Below are 17,568 nucleotides of genomic sequence, written 5' to 3' on the forward strand. Positions count from 1 at the left end.
TACACAACGTCTACATTTCATTATGTTTTCCTATAACCACATGGATTCAGAACTACTGGAACATTATCAGTTATCAGTAGATTCAGAGAATCCAAAGGACTCCTTGCTTGGGACTTCCAGGGGAGTATGACTGGGTATGGGTGAACTGTCCCCTGTAGGATTCCCACAGTCTCCTTCCTGAGTGTCTGTAGTTGTCCATATAAATGCATGCTGGAGTTCGCCAGAGAGCCAGGCACTGCCTGGGAGGTGGAGAGCTGTAGAGGTGGGCATGGATTAATGGAGATGTACACTGTGTAGCAGCTACTCTTTATTTTAGGTCTGTAACTCCATGAGACAGGCCCTGGAGTAGTTCAGAATGGTACCACTTGGATTTTTGGAATATTGACAATTATAAACATGAATCGTAATTGAAGGCATCCTATGCACCAGGCACTGCACTAAGCTTTCCACACACATTCTTTAATTTGATGCTTAGATCTGCCCTAGAGAGAAGAGACTTACTTTTGCCATTTTACAGAAAAGGAAATGGAGGTTCCAGGAGGTTAATTTAAATCTTGTGTCCAAGGTCACAGAGCTAGAAAGTAGTGACTGGGATTTAAACCCAGGGAGTATGATGCGAAAGTGTATGTTCAGAATTGCTCTGCGGTGCTGGAAACGTTTAATGCCAAGGAAACAAAGGTTTGAGTTACAGAACAATAAAGCATCATATTTTATTAATGGTTTGTAAGAATTCTACTTCAAAAGGATGAACAATTATGAACTTCTTTTTCTTTCTTTTTTATTTTAGTTTTTTGAGACAGGGTCTAACTCTGTTGCCCAGGCTGGACTGCAGTGGCTTGATGATAGCTTGGGCTCAAGCAATCCTCCCACCTCCACCTCCCTAGTAGCTGGGACTATAGGCAGCGCCACCATGCCCGGCTAATTTATTTTATTAATTTTTTTTTTTTGGTAGAAATGGCGGGCTTGCTATGCTGCCTAGGCTGGTCTCAAACTCCTGGCCTCAAGTGATCCTCCTGCCTGGGCTTCCCAAAGTGCTGGGATTACAGGCATGAGCCGCTGTGACCAGCCAGTTATGAACTTCTTAATTCTGGTACTTAATAAACATCTATACAACATATAAAGATATATATCTATATATTATATATGATTACATCTTTATAATATGGTTACATCTATGTATTTGTATGATTGCACCTCCCTCTCCATACACATGCACGTGCACACAAACACACACACACACTCAGGCACACACATGCACGGAACCAGCCCTCTCTATCTGTGGGTTCCACATCTGTGGATTCAACCAACTGTAGATCAAAAATATTTGAAAAATAAAGGCATGACTGCTTCTGTTCTGAACATGTATAGACTTTTTTCTTGTCATTATTCCCTAAACAATACAGTATAACAACTACTTACATAGCATTCGCATTGTATTAGGTACTAGAAACACTCTACGGATAAGTTAAAGTATACAGGAGGACGTGCACAGATCTATGCAACTACGATGCCATTTTATATGAGGAATTTGAGCATTCGTGGATTTGGGTGTCTGAGTCGGGGGAGTGGTCCTGGAACCAGTCCCTCACAGACACTGAGGGATGACTGTGTGTGTGTGTGTGTGTGAGAGAGAGAGAGAGAGAGTGAGAGAGAGAGAGAGAGAGAGAGAGAGTGGATGTATGTACGTATGTATAATGGCTCCACATTCTACAAGGTGCTTATGGCTTATGCACTCTGGCAGTGTGGCTCCAGAGCTGTTTAAGCTATAGAAACTTTCTTTGTTATTCTCCTATGCAGCCACCAGACACCTCAGAGAGGGAATATCCTTTCAGATAGGTAGACCTGTCCCTTAACATATCATAGGGAAGGTTTAGAAAAATTCCTAGAAATAATAAGAAATTTATCCCCCACTTTCAGACATGGTTGGTGAAAATGACGATTATGATTCCGTAAATAAGTTACATACGTCATTACCACAAACGATTTGACAAGCATGATCATTTCGGGTTTCCAGCACAACCTCGATAACAAATAGAACTCAATGAGTTGAAACTATTACTGGGATTATTTTAAAATAAAGTAGCTGTTGTGCATGCTAGATCATCTGCAATATACAGATGTTGGAATGTTATTCTTCCCTTCAACCAGCTGTATCTACATATGAATAATTAATTATTCAACTAAATCTAGCACCAGTTACACTGCGTGTATGCTCGCATACATATGTGTTTACATACATATGCATTTATCTTACGCAAATAATGGATTTATTTACAGATATGCATTCAAATTTGTTTCTGTGTAGGAACATGTAACATTTCATTTCTCTGATGAAATAATGTTTGGATTAGTGATATGGTTTGGCTGTGTCCCCACTGAAATCTCATCTTGAATTATAGCTCCCGTAATTCCCACGTGTCGTGGGAGAGACCTGATGGGAGATAATTAAATCATGGGGGCGGTTCCCCCCAGACTATTCTAGTGGTAGTGAATAAGTCTCATGAGATCTGATGATTTTATAAGGGGTTTCCCCTTTTCACTTGGTTCTCTCTCTCTCGCCTGCTGCTACCATGATTGTGAGGCCTCCCCAGCCACGTGGAACTGTGAGTCCATTAAACCTTTTTCTTTATAAATTACCCTGTCTCTGGTATGTCTTTATTAGCAGCGTGAAAACGGACTAATACAATTAGTATAGTTTTTTAGATAATTGAAGGTTAAGTTGTGAAACTTTAAAATTTGAACTGTTTTAATAGAGAAAGTATCCACATTTTACAAAGCGCTAAGTGTTCTCAGATGTTAGTAATTGTTGATATACCAAGTCCCAGAGCTTCCTGTTAACACCTGCTCTCTCAGACATGGGGATGTCTGGTGCTTCTGAAAACAATGCCTCTTGTGATAGTGCAAGATCCTGGGGCAGGCCCAGGGATATATCACTAAAATGCTGCATGACCTTTGATACATCTCTCACCCTCTCTCACCCTCAGTCTCGTCATCCGTTACATGGGAGGAATTTGGAATAGATGCTATTAAAAGTTTTTTCTTCTTCACAGAAACTCTGGGTTTTGAAGATCTTCAGATTACCTTAGCATTTTTTTGGCAAGAGTGTCTTCTAAGTCATTGCTTAAAGAAGAAATAGCAAAATGAACATCCTAAATAAAAAGAAACTATTTCTGGCTGCAGCAGATGACAGATTCCAGTGAGCAGCCCTGCCCAAACACCCTCAATGCCCTCGAAGTGTTCTGAAGTTTGTAATCACCTATGACCTGCTATCTTCTTTTTGCTGAATATAATGTTAACATTTTTTGAAGTGATGGCTCTTTTTGGCAAACAACGTTAGGGACCCTTAGAAAAAAAACATCAAATTAGAATAAACTAAGGACACTTTTGGAAAATGCATTTTTTCCCCTCATGGCTGATTTTTTTAAAAAAGCCTGTTTCTGTGATTTCAACATTTATAATTAACTGCATGACAACAGAAAGACCTTTATTTATAGCGCTTTAAAAATAATATAAGCAAAGCTTCATAAATAATGGAATAAAAAGTTTGCATCCTACCTGCTGGATATAGTTTTTTTTTTTCTTAAAAAACAAAAAAGAGTGATCAAAGAGAATATAATGCTACCCTAAACAATGTTCCATCTTGCAGTTTAGTTGGTTTAAAATTTTAATTGTGAAGATTAGTTGAGACTATTAGGCTTATAATTAGAGGCAGTCTCATAGAGAATGAGAAAGTATCCTAGATCCAAAGCATTGCTTACTACAACCCAGGCATGCATTTTTAATGAACCACTTGCTGAGTACCTCTGGGGAGAGAATTATGCTTACTGCTACATTAAAAGTAATGAGAAAAAATATAAGTAAGATACAATGTTTTCCCGAATATTAAATGACAAAAAAGTTAAATTAAAATCAATGGACATAGGCATATTTCACTCTTTTCTGGATATGCACATTAATTCTACTAATTCTACAAAAAAGGCTGGTATTCATGGTGTGGGGGGCGGGATAGTGGCGGGCATCAGATTTTCAGATTTTCTCAAGATAATAGAAAGTTAAAAGGTGGCCTACAACAGCCAAATCCCAAGTGTGAACATGGACCTATGTTAATCATGGAGCATTAACTGAGTGCCTTTCCCCTACAACTATAACCACTTGTATTGTACTTTCCTTGTTTAGAAAGGGAATTGGGCGCTTTTTAACTTAGAGTTTTCCAGGGACAAATACCTTTTACCCCATATGGAAAGAATTTTACAAGAAAACTCTAGCAAAATAGTCACTAACATTTACTGAACATTTATATGTTCTAGGCATCAAATTCAATGCTTTACACATGTCCTCTCATGCCTTCTCTGCCCTTGGATGAAGGTTCTCTTGTTATCCCCATTTTACAGATGAGGAAATAGGTTTAGGGTGAGCCACTTCCCCAAGTTCAAGCTGAGACTATACTATAGTTTACACAGGAAATAAAGTGAAGGGATGGGAAGGGGTAAGAATATCGACAGTTCATTGCATTTTCAATATACTGGCTAAAGGAATTGTGGCACAGGTCTTCAGTGGCTTGGTTCCATGGTCTTTGTCTTTTGAGCTGGTCTGATTCTATACAAACCTATTAGCCTCAACTCCAGTTCTAAGTGGTGAGGGACCTCATCTCTCCAGCAGGGTGTGCTAAACAGGTGGCCTCCTCCAGGAGAAGCTATCAAACAACCATATACATGTGCATTCACATTTGCTGCCAAGTTTTTGTTTTGGTCACCTCTACTGCACATTTTAATCTGGAGACGATTACAGTCCATTCTTGGAAGGGATAAAGGAGATTAGCATTCGTGAGGTCAGCTCTGACAGTGTCCCTTTGTGCCTGCGTTCCTGACCTCGATCAACTTCTCCCTACTCTGTGAATAGCAGGTCCTCTGCTGCACAATCAGCACGCACTTCAGTGAGCTGGACAAAGAAGGGGAGCAATCCTCCCAGCTCTTTATCTCCAGAGATTGCTGAAGTCAGTCAAATACCAACTGGATGAGGTTTTACAAGTTGGTGGCTACCCTAACTTTTTCCTGGATACAAGAGGGAAAGAATACCATCACTACCAACAACATCAGAATAAGTCCAGCGGCAGCTACTATTTATTTAATGCTTCTGAAGTGCTTTGCAAGTAATGACTCTTACACCCCACAACCACAGTATGGGTTATAACTGTGTTTTCCAGATGGGGAGACTAGAGCCAAGAAAGGTTAAGTCACTTGCCCAAGTCACTTGTAAGTGGAGGAGTTGAGATTTGAGTCCCACAGTCCTGTAACTGTGCAGATTCCATGTACTGCAGTTGTCTCGGTAATGATGCTCCAAAACACCTTTAACCCAAGCTCAGGAGAGATTTTCATTAGTCACAGGTGAGAGTCTCCTGGTTTTGAAAGGCTGTTAGACAACATAAGAGGCCATCAGGATAACTCTAATATTTTTTCCCTGAAAAGCAGATAGGCTTTTGCTGCGGGGGTTGGTTTAGAAGCAGCTGCAGTTTGTTATGGATGCACGAGAGTGGCCTAGTGATCGTCTCAGCCCCTGCTATCCAAGGCGTGTGATTCTAGGATTCTGTTTCCCTACTTGGGGATGCAAATGCAGGCTCCTGGGTCACAATGGGAATGCTCGAATTTCTTGTGCTAGTGCCTCATTTGAAAAGTTAGCTATTGTTTTCTGCATTTCTTTAAAAAGTTTGGAAAGATGCTGAGACAAGCAAAACAAGCCACTTAGGACAATAAACTGGATGGGTGTACCCATGTTTTTATTTTTACTTTTTTAAAAAAGATGTTAAAAATACTTGCAAAACTCCACAAAAATGCTTGCTCACTCCTAAAGTTAGAAGTGCTTGAATTGAATTTTTTTCTTTTCCAACAGTTTGTAAAAAGACAAAGAGGCTGTACTCCCATGTTAACTGTAGCACTATTCACAATAGCCAAGATATGGAGTCTGCCTAAGTGTCCATCAACAGATGGATGGATAAGAAAATGTGGTACTATACACATATATGTGTATGCTCATGTCTCTGCTCATGTCAAATGGGATACTATACAGCCCTAAAAAAGAGGAAAATTCTGTCATTCAAGACAACATGGATGAACCTAAAGGACATTATGTTAAGTGAAATAAGCCAGGTACAGAGAGACAAATATCACAATATCTCACTTATATGTGGAATCTAAAAACGTTGAACTCCAAAGTAGAGAGTAGAAGAGTGATTACCAGAGGCTGGGATTAGGGGGTGGATGGGGAAAGGAAAGCCATCTGTCAAATATACAAAGTTTCATTTAGATAGGAGGAATAAATTCTAGTGTACTTTTTTTTTTGTCTTTTATTTTTTTAGAGACAGGGTCTCCCTCTGTCTCCTGGGGTGGAGTACAGGGGCACAATCATAGCTCACTGTAGCTTTGAACTCCTGGGCTCAAGTGTTCCTCTCACTTCAGTCTCCCAAGTACCTAGGACCACAGTTGCATATAGTCTAATGCACCTGTAATTTTTTTTGTGGCGTTCTATTGCACAATATGGTGACTATGGTGGACAATAATGTATCGTATATTTCAAAATAGCTAAAAGAGGATTTTAAATGTTCTCATGACAAAGAAACGGTAAACATCTGACGTGATGGATAGGCTAACTAACCTGATTTGATCATTCCACAGTAATGTATATTGAAACATCATGTACCCCATAACTATGTACAATTATTATTATTTGTCAGTTAAAAGTAAAACAACAAGAAAGACAAAGACATAGGGTCTCCAAGATGCTGTTTGCTCTGCTCTAAGCATATCCCTCTTCTAGAGATAGAGCCAGTGGCTGACAAGTGATGCAGCTACTTCCACTAGACCTAAGTACCTTGAGAGGTGTGTTCAGGACAGTAAACATTTGCTCCATCACTGTTGCCCTAAAGTTAACAAACCCTCATATCCCCTCAACACAGGCAGAGTCAGGGAAGAGCCTTAGTATTGTAGCTCATGGTAACCTGAAGGACAATCTAGTGCATCCCTCAGCTTGCAGATGAGGAGGTTGAGGCACAAGAATGTGGCTTCTCAAGGTCCCCTGTCAGGTTAGGGGCACAGCTAAGCCCAGGACTTAGGTGGCTGAAGAACTCTTTTCACTTTCTGAACTACTGGGAGACATGCTCCTCTTGTACTTGGTTTTGATAGTACCATGCCTAGTGACATTTGCCAAGAGGTACAGCTGATCTTGTCTTCACGGATGAGGATGGCTCTGAGGATGAAAAGATATACGGCATGTAAAGCACCCAGGTGCCTCCACAACAGTGACCAATAAACAATAGCTCCTCAAAACTGCAGAGCTAAGAAAAAGGCAACCAAACTCTCAAGCACTGCTAAGGAGCAATAGCTCCTTATGATGATGACTAACAGTATGTTGACCACTCATGGAGCCAGTTTAAAGATTAAAGTCATCTGGCTATTTACCCACTTTATATAAATACACAGGCACACACACATTCATAAAGACACCACTATGCTTTTAGGAAGGCACGTACCTCACTGTTGGCACTTTCCACAAATGACCCCCCGAACATGGCTGCCATCCACTCACAGCTACAGATCAGCAGTGGCTTGTGGGCACTGATGGCTCCATCGTCCAATTTAAATGTCACGTCTGCCAAGGGATTGAGGAAACACAACCATAAGCCAACTTTGCTGAGAGCTTCAACCAAGGCTTCTGCTCCCATAGCCACCAAACTGCATCTCCCTTACTCTCTCTTGCGTGTCTTTACTTACTGATTTTATGTCAACCCCCGTCTTTGAGCTTTGGCACACCCAGCTCCCACCTAAGGGACCATGCTGCATTTAACATCATCATACATAAAGTCATGGCACAAACTCTCTGAACCAGAAAGTAACAGAAAGGAGGGAATATTTTTTCCTCCTTACTATGTAAAACTTCAAGCATATAAAACAGTGGAACTAACAGTATGATGACCACTCATTTATCCCTTGTTAACATTTTGGCATGTTTGTTTTACGTATATTTTTAATTTATACCATTTTACTTATTAATACTCAATTAAACCTTACGTTTATAATATGCTCTACTCGTATGCTATACCGAAATGTAACCAAATTACTGTTTTTTTAAGAGATGTTGGGGGGGTCTGGCTATGTTGTCCAGGCTGAATTTAAACTGCCGGGTTCCAGCAATCCTAATGTCTCAGTCTCTGAAGTAGCTGGGACTGTGGGCAAATTAGCCACCATGCCTGGCTATATGTGAATTTTTGTATAATTTCATATATGTGTATAGACTTTTTTTTTTTTTTACAGATAGCATGGCACTAACTACCTTATCACAAGTTTTCCCAAAATAACAACAGTCTCCTAAATAACCATACCATGATTACACCTGAGAAAATTAAAAATAATTCCCTATTATCATCCACTATATTGTTCATATTCAAATTTCTCCAATTATCCCTAAATTGTATTTCATAGCTTTTTTTTTTTTTTAAAAAAAAACAGAATCCAATTGAGACTCTCACATTGTATTTGATTATTATGCCTCTCCAGTAAGGAGGGGATGACTTAATCAACTCTACCTAAGGCTCACTGTTTAAGTTACTGTAGGTTTGTAACATATTCTTTTCATTAATTTTCAAGACTATTTCTGCACCACAATGGCCAGTGTTTGAAGTAAATACTACTCATAAGATTTAAAATGAATGAACTGAGTCTTTAGGAACCACTTACTAAATGTGTAGTGCCCTGGCAGGGATTATAAAAGATAAAGACAAAGGTAGAGGTATCCATATAAATAGAAGTCAGGAAGTCAACATTTTACAATGAAATTACACACACCCACACACCCGCCCAGAGGACAATTTCTGAACAAAAATAGTCCAAGTGTAAGACAGTACAAGCATGGGTCAATAATCCATATTGGATGTGGGCCACCATCGTGCTTAACAATTATGAAAGGGTGCTGCGGGCAGCATATGGCATAGTTATCAAAGGCAAAGGAGGTGCAAGAAAACTACAGAAGTGCAGGGCCAAGGAGCATGAGGACAGAAAAGGAGAGGGGATGGAAACAGATGAGACACCCCTTGTAGGAAGACGGAGGGCCACCAAAATTGCCTCAAGGACTTTAATGGCCTCAGGACTCGAGATCACTGATTTTTGTCATGGGTCAGTGCTGAAGGGTCAATGGAGAATAGAATTGGTCAGAGAATAGATTCTGAAGGGGAATTGTATGCAACAAGCCCACTGGAGATAGGCTTGGGGTCCCTGATCCACTCTTGAGGAGCAGTGTGGTACCATGGTGGTTTATGGAACAGGTTTAGATACCCTCAACAGCGTGGGTTCAAATCCTGTCTCTACCATTTATTGCTGGTGTGACCATGGGCAGGTTACCTAACCTCTCTGTCCCTTGGTTTCTCCGTCTGCAAAATGGAGATAATCATATTTAACCTTTAAGTCTGATGAAGATTAAAGAAGTTAATGCCTGTAGCTTAGAAAGGTACATGGGAAAAAACAAGTACATATAAATGTTAGCTATGGTTCTTCTTTCTCCTGCTTATGTCTGGCTAACATTCAATGAAACACAATCAAAGGTATTAATGGCTCTGCCCTGCGGCCCACTCACCTGAGAACGTTCCCTTGCTGAGACACTCTTTTATCCGATTGGCTTTCCTGACGTGAAAGGCTTTCGTAATCTCCTGGTTCATGAAGGCTTCCTTGTTCATGATGTTTTCTACCATCATCCTCAAATCGAACATCTCTAGGACCTCCGCGATCTGAGCCAGGCCCACCAAATCCTTTTCCTTTTCATCCAGTTGTCCCGTATAAAGAAACTGGAGCAGGGTCCGAAAAGGGCCTGGCTGGACTGAAGCATCCATTCTGACCACAGTCACGGGGCCCACCCGCTTTGAAATGGGGTTGACTTGCATTTCCCTGTGCATGCCAATGAACCCCTTAGTCCAGCCGGCCAAAGTCTGTGTCTCAGGAACTGCACCCTCAGTTTCCAGCCCCAGAGCCTCCACCAGGCTCTTGTTTGAAGACTTCCACTGCTCCGCCTGAGGTGTCCTAGGCGGGCCCTCCTCCCTTTCTTCCTCTGGGTCGACACTCAATATCCGCCCCTGGAAATCTCTGCTCTGCTTCTCTTTCTCACAAGCTCCTTCACTCCAATTTGGGGATTCTTCACATTCCATTAAAAACAGATCATAAAATTTGGAAGAAGAGGTAGCGAGGTAAATTCGATGTGCAAAGATGTGTTCCTGGTCCTGAAGGATGAACAGAACATCGGCACAGAGAGGATTGTCCAGTAAACAGGCAGCTTCATTTGTCCCCATGGAAGGACACTCTGGAATTTTGATGACCGGTGGAGGGGCTTTTGGAGGTAGGAAGGGTGCCTGAAGTAAAGGTTTCTGGACTTTCTTTAGGTGGGATTTCCAGAATTGCAGGTGCCTGCGGGAAATCAGCGCTGCTCGGATTGCATTGTCAAACACATCCTTGATACCAAACTGGTCAAACACGCTTGTTTCATAGTATGGTAAGCCAAGTTCCTTTGCTACCTCTCGGCCTTTTTCTGGGGGCAAAATATCCCCTCTCTTTATGGGCCTGAAATAGAACATTTTAAAAATTATAATCAGCCTTGTTTTAGGAAAAAAACAGTAACAAGGGCCTATCTAAGCACCTAATGGAACTATACACTGAAAACTCCAGTCAGGCTTTTAGTCTCTGGAAAAATCTGCCACCACCTCAGGTCTTTGAACTATAAAGGAGTTATGATTGAAGGAAAAAATAATGCTTTCAAATATTTCAGAGTTTCAATGCACATAATTTGTGAAGCTTATCCATAAATATTCCATGTTTTTGTTATTATAAATGGCATTGTTTTTTAAATTTTATTTTCCAATTGTTCATTTCTTAGTTTATATAAATACAATTGATTTTTGTGTATTGACCTTTTATCCTGTTATTTTGCTAAATTAATATATTAATTCTGACAGCTTTTTTTGTAGATTCCTTAGAACTTTTCATTTACATGACCATGTGCCTAAATAGAGTTTTACTTCTTTAAAAAAAGTGCTCTCAGCAGTAACCACAGTAACTGAAGGATCATCCCTTTACTAGCGATTTAATCTTGGGTAAGTTACTTAACCTCATTAAACATTAGTTTTTCCATCTGTAAAACAGGAATAATAATAACAATGAGTAATTATATTTTGAAGGACTATTGAAATGTTCAAATTATTAGCATGGTTATGCTGAGCATAGTATTTGGTCCACAGTAAGTGCCTGATAAATGTTAGCTGTTATCATCATTATCACTACTCTCTTCATCACCTTCATCTTTATCAACAGCATCTTATACTTGAATTTTACTTTATAACTTTAAAATGCATTCATACACATTTTTCATGTAAGCCTCACAATAGCCCTGTGAGGTATTATTTCTGTCCTACATTCTGAGGAAACTGAGGCAGAAAGGTTAAAGGGTTTGTCTGAAGTCACATTTTCAGGCTGCTGAGAGACCTCTATTAAGCAATTAGAGTCAAGGCTTTCCCACTCCTAGTTAAATGATCCACTTCCTACAGCTCTTCTCTGTTGGATTTGTGAATTCTCTTTCAAATCTTCGCCTTCTTTTCTCCTCCAATCCCTTCTTCAAGCCTTCATCATCTTTTGCTTGGACTGGTGCAATAGCCCCCTAACTAATCTTCCTTCACACCCACTCCCCACATTTTAGTCCACAGTCCTCACTGCTGCAAGAAAAGTCCTTACATAGCGCAACTATGACCTTGTGGCAGTTCTATTTTAACTTCCTCTGATTTCACAAAGCCCCTGGAATAAAGTCCATACCCTTTAGGCTGGCACATTTATAATTTAATCAAACCCTGGGAGGACAAATCTTTGGGAACAGTAGACTCAGTACAGTGCTGGGTTATGGCATAACCATGGTAACGGCATAGATGGGTTCCAGAACACAGGCAGGAAGTGCTTTATTGTGACACTCATCACAAAGGGTTGATTCCAACACACACCCTTAGGAACTTATCTTCTTATATAAATATTTGGCCTTTAACACCAAAGGTAATATATAGGACAGACACTGGTCTTAGGAGGAAAAAGATGATACTGGATAGAATTTGGATTTGACGACTTAGATGAAAAGGAGGGAAAATTATATAGTGTTGACAAAGGTGGAAGGGAAGTGCAGGGAAGAAGGTTTAACTCAAAAGTTCGCTCCTGCGAGCATTGTGTTCCTTGTTCTTCAGACTGACTTGAAATTTACCAACTGATGAAACTCTTCAAGGCTTAGCTCAAATACAAACTCCTTCACAAAATCTTCTTAGAATTGCTCTGTAGAAGGCACTGTCCCCTCCACTGTTCTCTACAGCTCTGCAACTCTCCTCCCGTCCATGATTGTGAGGCCCGATTATCATAATCTACTCTTTTTATACAGAAAGTTGCCAAGGCCAGGACAGTCTCTCATTTACTGTGGACTTCCTAACCTCTACATGGCTCCTAATAGTCAATTCCTACTCCATGCATTGAAGAACAGAAGGATTGTGGAAACTGAATATAACGAGTATTTAGAAATTTAATGCAAAACATACCTAGAACATCAGAAATTGTCTAAAGAAAGTACCATTTACTATTGCTTGGAGAGCATAAAAAATTGTGTCAATATAAAATTTTGTAATAAGCCTATTAGGTAAATGTCAAAATAAGGGATTTTTGCTATTGTTGCTGTTTGCTTTTTTTTTTTTTTTTTTTTTTTTTGAGACAGGGTCTTGCTCTGTCACTTAGGCTGGAGTGCAGCGGTGCAATCACGGCCCATTGCAGCCTTGTCCTCCCAGGTTCAGGTAATCCTCCCACCTCGGCCTCTCAAGTAGCTGAAACAACAGGTGTGCACCACCAGTGCTGGTTGATGGTTTTTTTATTTTTATTTTTCTAGAGACGTGGTCTCACTATGTTGCCCAGGCTGGTTTCAAACTCCTGGCCTCAAGCGATCCTCCCACCTTGGCCTCCTGAAATGTTGGGTTTATGGCGTGAGCCACTGTGCCCAGCCTAGAGGAGGGTATTAATATCAAAATTTTTTGAAAAGGAGTGCTCTCCAGCCAAAAAGTTCAACATAAAAAAAACATAAAAAGTTGTTTTTTTATAAAGGGGATTTGAGGGAACTCACATTTTAAAAGAAACGTATTTCCCTCTATATGGTTTGGCTATATCCCCACTCAAATCTCATCTTGAATTGTAGTTCCCATAATCCCCACGTGTCACGGGAGGGACCTGGTGAAAGGTAACTGAATCATGGGGGCGGTTTCCCCCATGCTATTCTCATAACAGTGAGTAAGTTCTCATGAGATCTGATGGTTTTATAAAGGGCATTCCCCTTTGCTCAGTTCTCATTCTTCTCTCTCCTGCCGCCATCTGAAGAAGGATGTGTTTTCTTCCCTTCTGCCATGATTGTAAATTTCCTGAGGCCTCAGGAGCCATGCTAAACTGTGAGTCAATTAAGTCTCTTTCCTTCATAAATAAGTCTCAATTATCTCTTTATTAGCAGCATGAGAATGGACTACCACACCCCACCAAAATCAATATCTACATTTTATATATAGTGAAACAAATTCTCCTTCAAGTTGTATTTTACATTTGTGACATTTAAAAATATAACCACTAGAGACATTTAAAAAGTAGTGGCTGTTTGTTTTGCAACTATAGGTCTGAATGATTTTCAAAAAGTGGACACTGTCATCTTGAGAATGAAATACTGTAACAGGTTGGACTGAGGAATACAAGGAAGATGAAAAACGCTTCAATATGTGTGTTTGTATGAATCTGATGTTCTCTGGGGCCCAGATACCTCTAAGTGTTAACTAATTTTATTGTAACAATTATAATTTCAAGGATGACATTATTATGAGTAACCAACATTTTGTCTAATACTTTATACTTTCCAAAGTGCTTTTAATCACATGCTTTCATAATTAGAGAATTTACTTCAAGTGCTGTCCAATCGTTTGACAAAAATGAGTTCTGACACCAGAGATGATGGTGCCTGTTAGAAGGGCTCAGGGCACACTCCTCATGATTCATGGGCTAACTTAAAGCCCATGGCTGATTGATGGGATCCAGGAGTGTTGAAGAGCAGAACACCAGGCTACAGAGACACCTGCTGCCTGTAAATTTTAACTTGGTCAGGACAGGGAAACACTGAGTCCCTTGGCTTACCTTGCTAACGGGCGCCTGGCTCTATTAACAGCTTCCAGGTCGGCATAGCGGAGATCAAGCTGGCACCCAACAAGGATAACGGGTGTTCGAGGGCAAAAGTGCTTGATTTCTGGATACCACATGCTTTTCACATGATTTAGGGAATTGGGATTAGCGATCGAAAAACAGAGGACCACAACATCAGACCTAAAAGGAAATCATAAAAGAAGCTTGTATTGCCTTTTAACTTTTTTTTTCTTTTATCATTATGGTTCCTCCCAAACCCCATCCTTCTAATGTCATCTCATGTCACAATTAAAAAAAAAAGACCAGATATCAAAAAACATCTTGGAGTCATGCAAACAGCCTGATAAGCCCCCACATTCCAGCACCAACACAGCCTAACAGTTCATTTCCATATTGCACTGCAGAATGCTGATGCATTGACGTTTCCGATGAAGTTATTTTATGGTAGAGATGATTACCCAAACTTGTCTCAGTCCTGGAACCACAACATGCTGAACTATTTCTCTTCATCACAAGAAATAGTTTCAAGAGAAAAGAAAATAATACAAACTACCTTTCACCAGTTTGAACAACATAAAGGTGATGATGACTCATCCCAATGAGATAAAGCAAACAGTTTAAACATTACTGAAAATGTAACAAGTATTTGCTGTACAGGGTCAGCAAATACACAGAAGGATTTCTGCCCTTCTTCCCACTTATGCACACATGTAGACAGCATAGCCACTTATCTGTTTCCAAAAAGAAAAATCCTGAATTTGCAGGAATTTTGACTCTTTACTAAGTAAGGCAAGAAGGTAACATTTAACATATAACTAGGCAAGAATTAGATTGATGACTAACAAGATGAGAAAATATTGGAAGCAGATTTCTTAAATGTTACATGAGATAAAAAGCAGGTATATGGGGAAAAGAAAAACTGCTTTATAGTAAATTTTGACATACGGGTCTTCCATTTTTACATAATAACTTACCATTCTAGGAGTCAAAGAACTATTTTACAAAACAGTTGTCCAATTATGGTGTTTGATAAATAGCTGCTAAAAGGAATCTTTCATAGGAATTATAAACCATCATTCTAGGTTAAAATGTGCTGAATGATGACTTTCAAAACACTGAGGCAAAAGGATATAAAGAATAAGAAAAGTTACACCCAAGGATTCAAGACTATCTTGTGGCTAAATTCAGAAATAAACTCTTACAATTTCATTAGATGTTAATTTATTGCCTTTATTGTTTACGTAATGAGAAGAGTCAAGTCGATGAATCAAAACACCTTCCTTTTAAATCATTAATGAGCTTTCCCCCCTAATATCAATGAAGACAAACAAATATATGCAGGCAACCATAAAATTTCTAAAAATAATCATTTGCAATGCAGAAAACTGCAGGGTGCTTACATTAAATCTAATTCACAAGCTGTGTCTTTAAATTTATATCCAAGAAAAGCTGTACCAGACCACAACAAATAGAGCAGAAAATCCTGAGATTAAAATATTTCCAAATTATCAAAGAGGACCTAAGACTTAAAGTAGATGAATGTATTAATCTGAATGTTCAGAATCATCTTGAATAAAGATATCAAGATTCCTGGATGCTGGGATAATATGAGTGAAAATATGCATAAATATATAAATGAAAAGGAAATATGTCTTGTCTTTGGGATTCTGATTTACTTAGTGAAATATTCTGTGCTCAGTCTTACTTACAATCAGCATAAATAACAGTACCCAGTAAAGCCAAGAATGCTTTGAATTTTACATTTTTTATGGGCTGAGTTTTCTATTATTCATAATCCTATTTATATCAGGTATCTGAGGAAACTCTGCTATAAGCTTCATCCTGATCATAAAATAAAGTCACCATGAATTCTGGCACAGTGAGAATAGAATGAGAATACCTGAGGTTCAAAATTATACAAAAAGAATTGAGGAAATATATCCGGCACCTAAATGTGTTATAATATGTATAAAATAGTTCTAATTGGTGCCTTCTATTTCCCTATTAAGACACATGGCTCTAAGGGGAATCATTCTCAGAGCTTAATTTATATGACAGACATGTAGCTAAATGTCAATTCTGTTCTCTAATTTTATGATACAGCATGTGAGGTTTTGAAATCAGAGCTAGCTTGGTTGTCAAGGTTACCATGATAACACTCATGGTATTGAACACATACTAGTTGCTATCCAGATGACCTGTAAACAAATACAGACAGGACCTTGGGGGTTGGAAAAAAAGGAATCTTGTGATGATAGTAGCACAATGCCATCACACAATACAGGTCCTGAGGGCCCAACTTCTAACTATGTCACATCAATATCTAAATGCATGAAATGCCATTGGAAAGCTGGAAAAATAATTCAATGTCCTGTAAATATTTCACCTCAAAATAATGATAGTTAAAGAAAAGAGGTTGTGCTGAGAGCAATACTACCTCTGAAGATAAAATAACTTACTGAGTCAAAATTCTATCTGTATATCAGAAAAAAGGTCTTCTTTTTTTTCATATTCACATTTAGGTGCTATGAGAATCTGTGCTCATTATTTTACAGTGAAAGCAGTTAAAAAATAAGATTATTTTTTATTTATTTATTTTTTGAGACGGAGTTTTGCTCTTGTTGCCCAGGCTGGAGTGCAATGGCATGATTTCAGCTCACCGCAACCTCTGCCTCCTGGGTTCAAGCAATTCCCCTGATTCAGCCTCCTGTATAGCTGGGATTACAGGCATGTGCCACCAAGCCCGGCTAATTTTGTATTTTTAGTAGAGACGGGGTTTCTCCATGTTGGTCAGGCTGGTCTCAAAGTCCTGACCTCGGGTGATCCACCCACCTCAGCCTCCCAGAGTGCTGGAATTACAGGCGTGAGCCACCTTGCCTGGCCCAAGATCATATTTTAACTATCACAATGCTTAAATGTCTTGTGGTTAACCCTTGTTGATCTAAATACAAATGCAAGTTAAGAAAACTTTACATAAAGATTACATAGAATTCTATTCTTAAGGTCTGCCATATGAACGTAGCTCCCTAAAACCAAGTTTAACCAAAAGGCTAAGCATTAGGAATCAATGGACGAAGTGACAGAGCTATAGAAAGATGCTGCTTTGATGCATTTCTCGTTACCAACATTCTTTTCTAATTCCTAATTCTCAACACACCAGTATCCTCTGTGATATAAACACATATACAATCAAGTAACTATTTTCAGAATGCCATTTATTCCCTCTAGATTTCGAGCCATTTTTTTTTTAATCTAGTCAAAGAAGGCACAAGACCTGGAGCTAAGAATATCTCCAGCTTTAGGCAGAATGCCAAGGAACTAGAGATATTAAATAACTTTTAATCAAAACATT

At 39.3% G+C, this 17,568-nt stretch overlaps 1 protein-coding gene across 3 annotated transcripts in view; it reads right to left on the minus strand.

Moving 5' to 3' along the window:
- Positions 1–17,568, minus strand: part of RHOBTB1 (Rho related BTB domain containing 1) — a 116,269-nt gene that overhangs the window by 9,168 nt on the left and 89,533 nt on the right. For all 3 annotated transcript variants that reach the window (XM_030798502.1, XM_030798503.1, XM_003258234.3), the window contains exons 5-7: positions 14,211–14,396; positions 9,619–10,592; positions 7,523–7,641 (exon numbers count right to left, since the gene is read on the minus strand). In XM_030798502.1, the coding sequence (XP_030654362.1) occupies positions 7,523–7,641; positions 9,619–10,592; positions 14,211–14,396 (1,279 nt within the window). The remainder of the gene's footprint in view (positions 1–7,522; positions 7,642–9,618; positions 10,593–14,210; positions 14,397–17,568) is intronic.

Source organism: Nomascus leucogenys, chromosome 18, assembly GCF_006542625.1.
Source record: "Nomascus leucogenys isolate Asia chromosome 18, Asia_NLE_v1, whole genome shotgun sequence".
Taxonomy (NCBI): Eukaryota; Metazoa; Chordata; class Mammalia; order Primates; family Hylobatidae; genus Nomascus; species Nomascus leucogenys.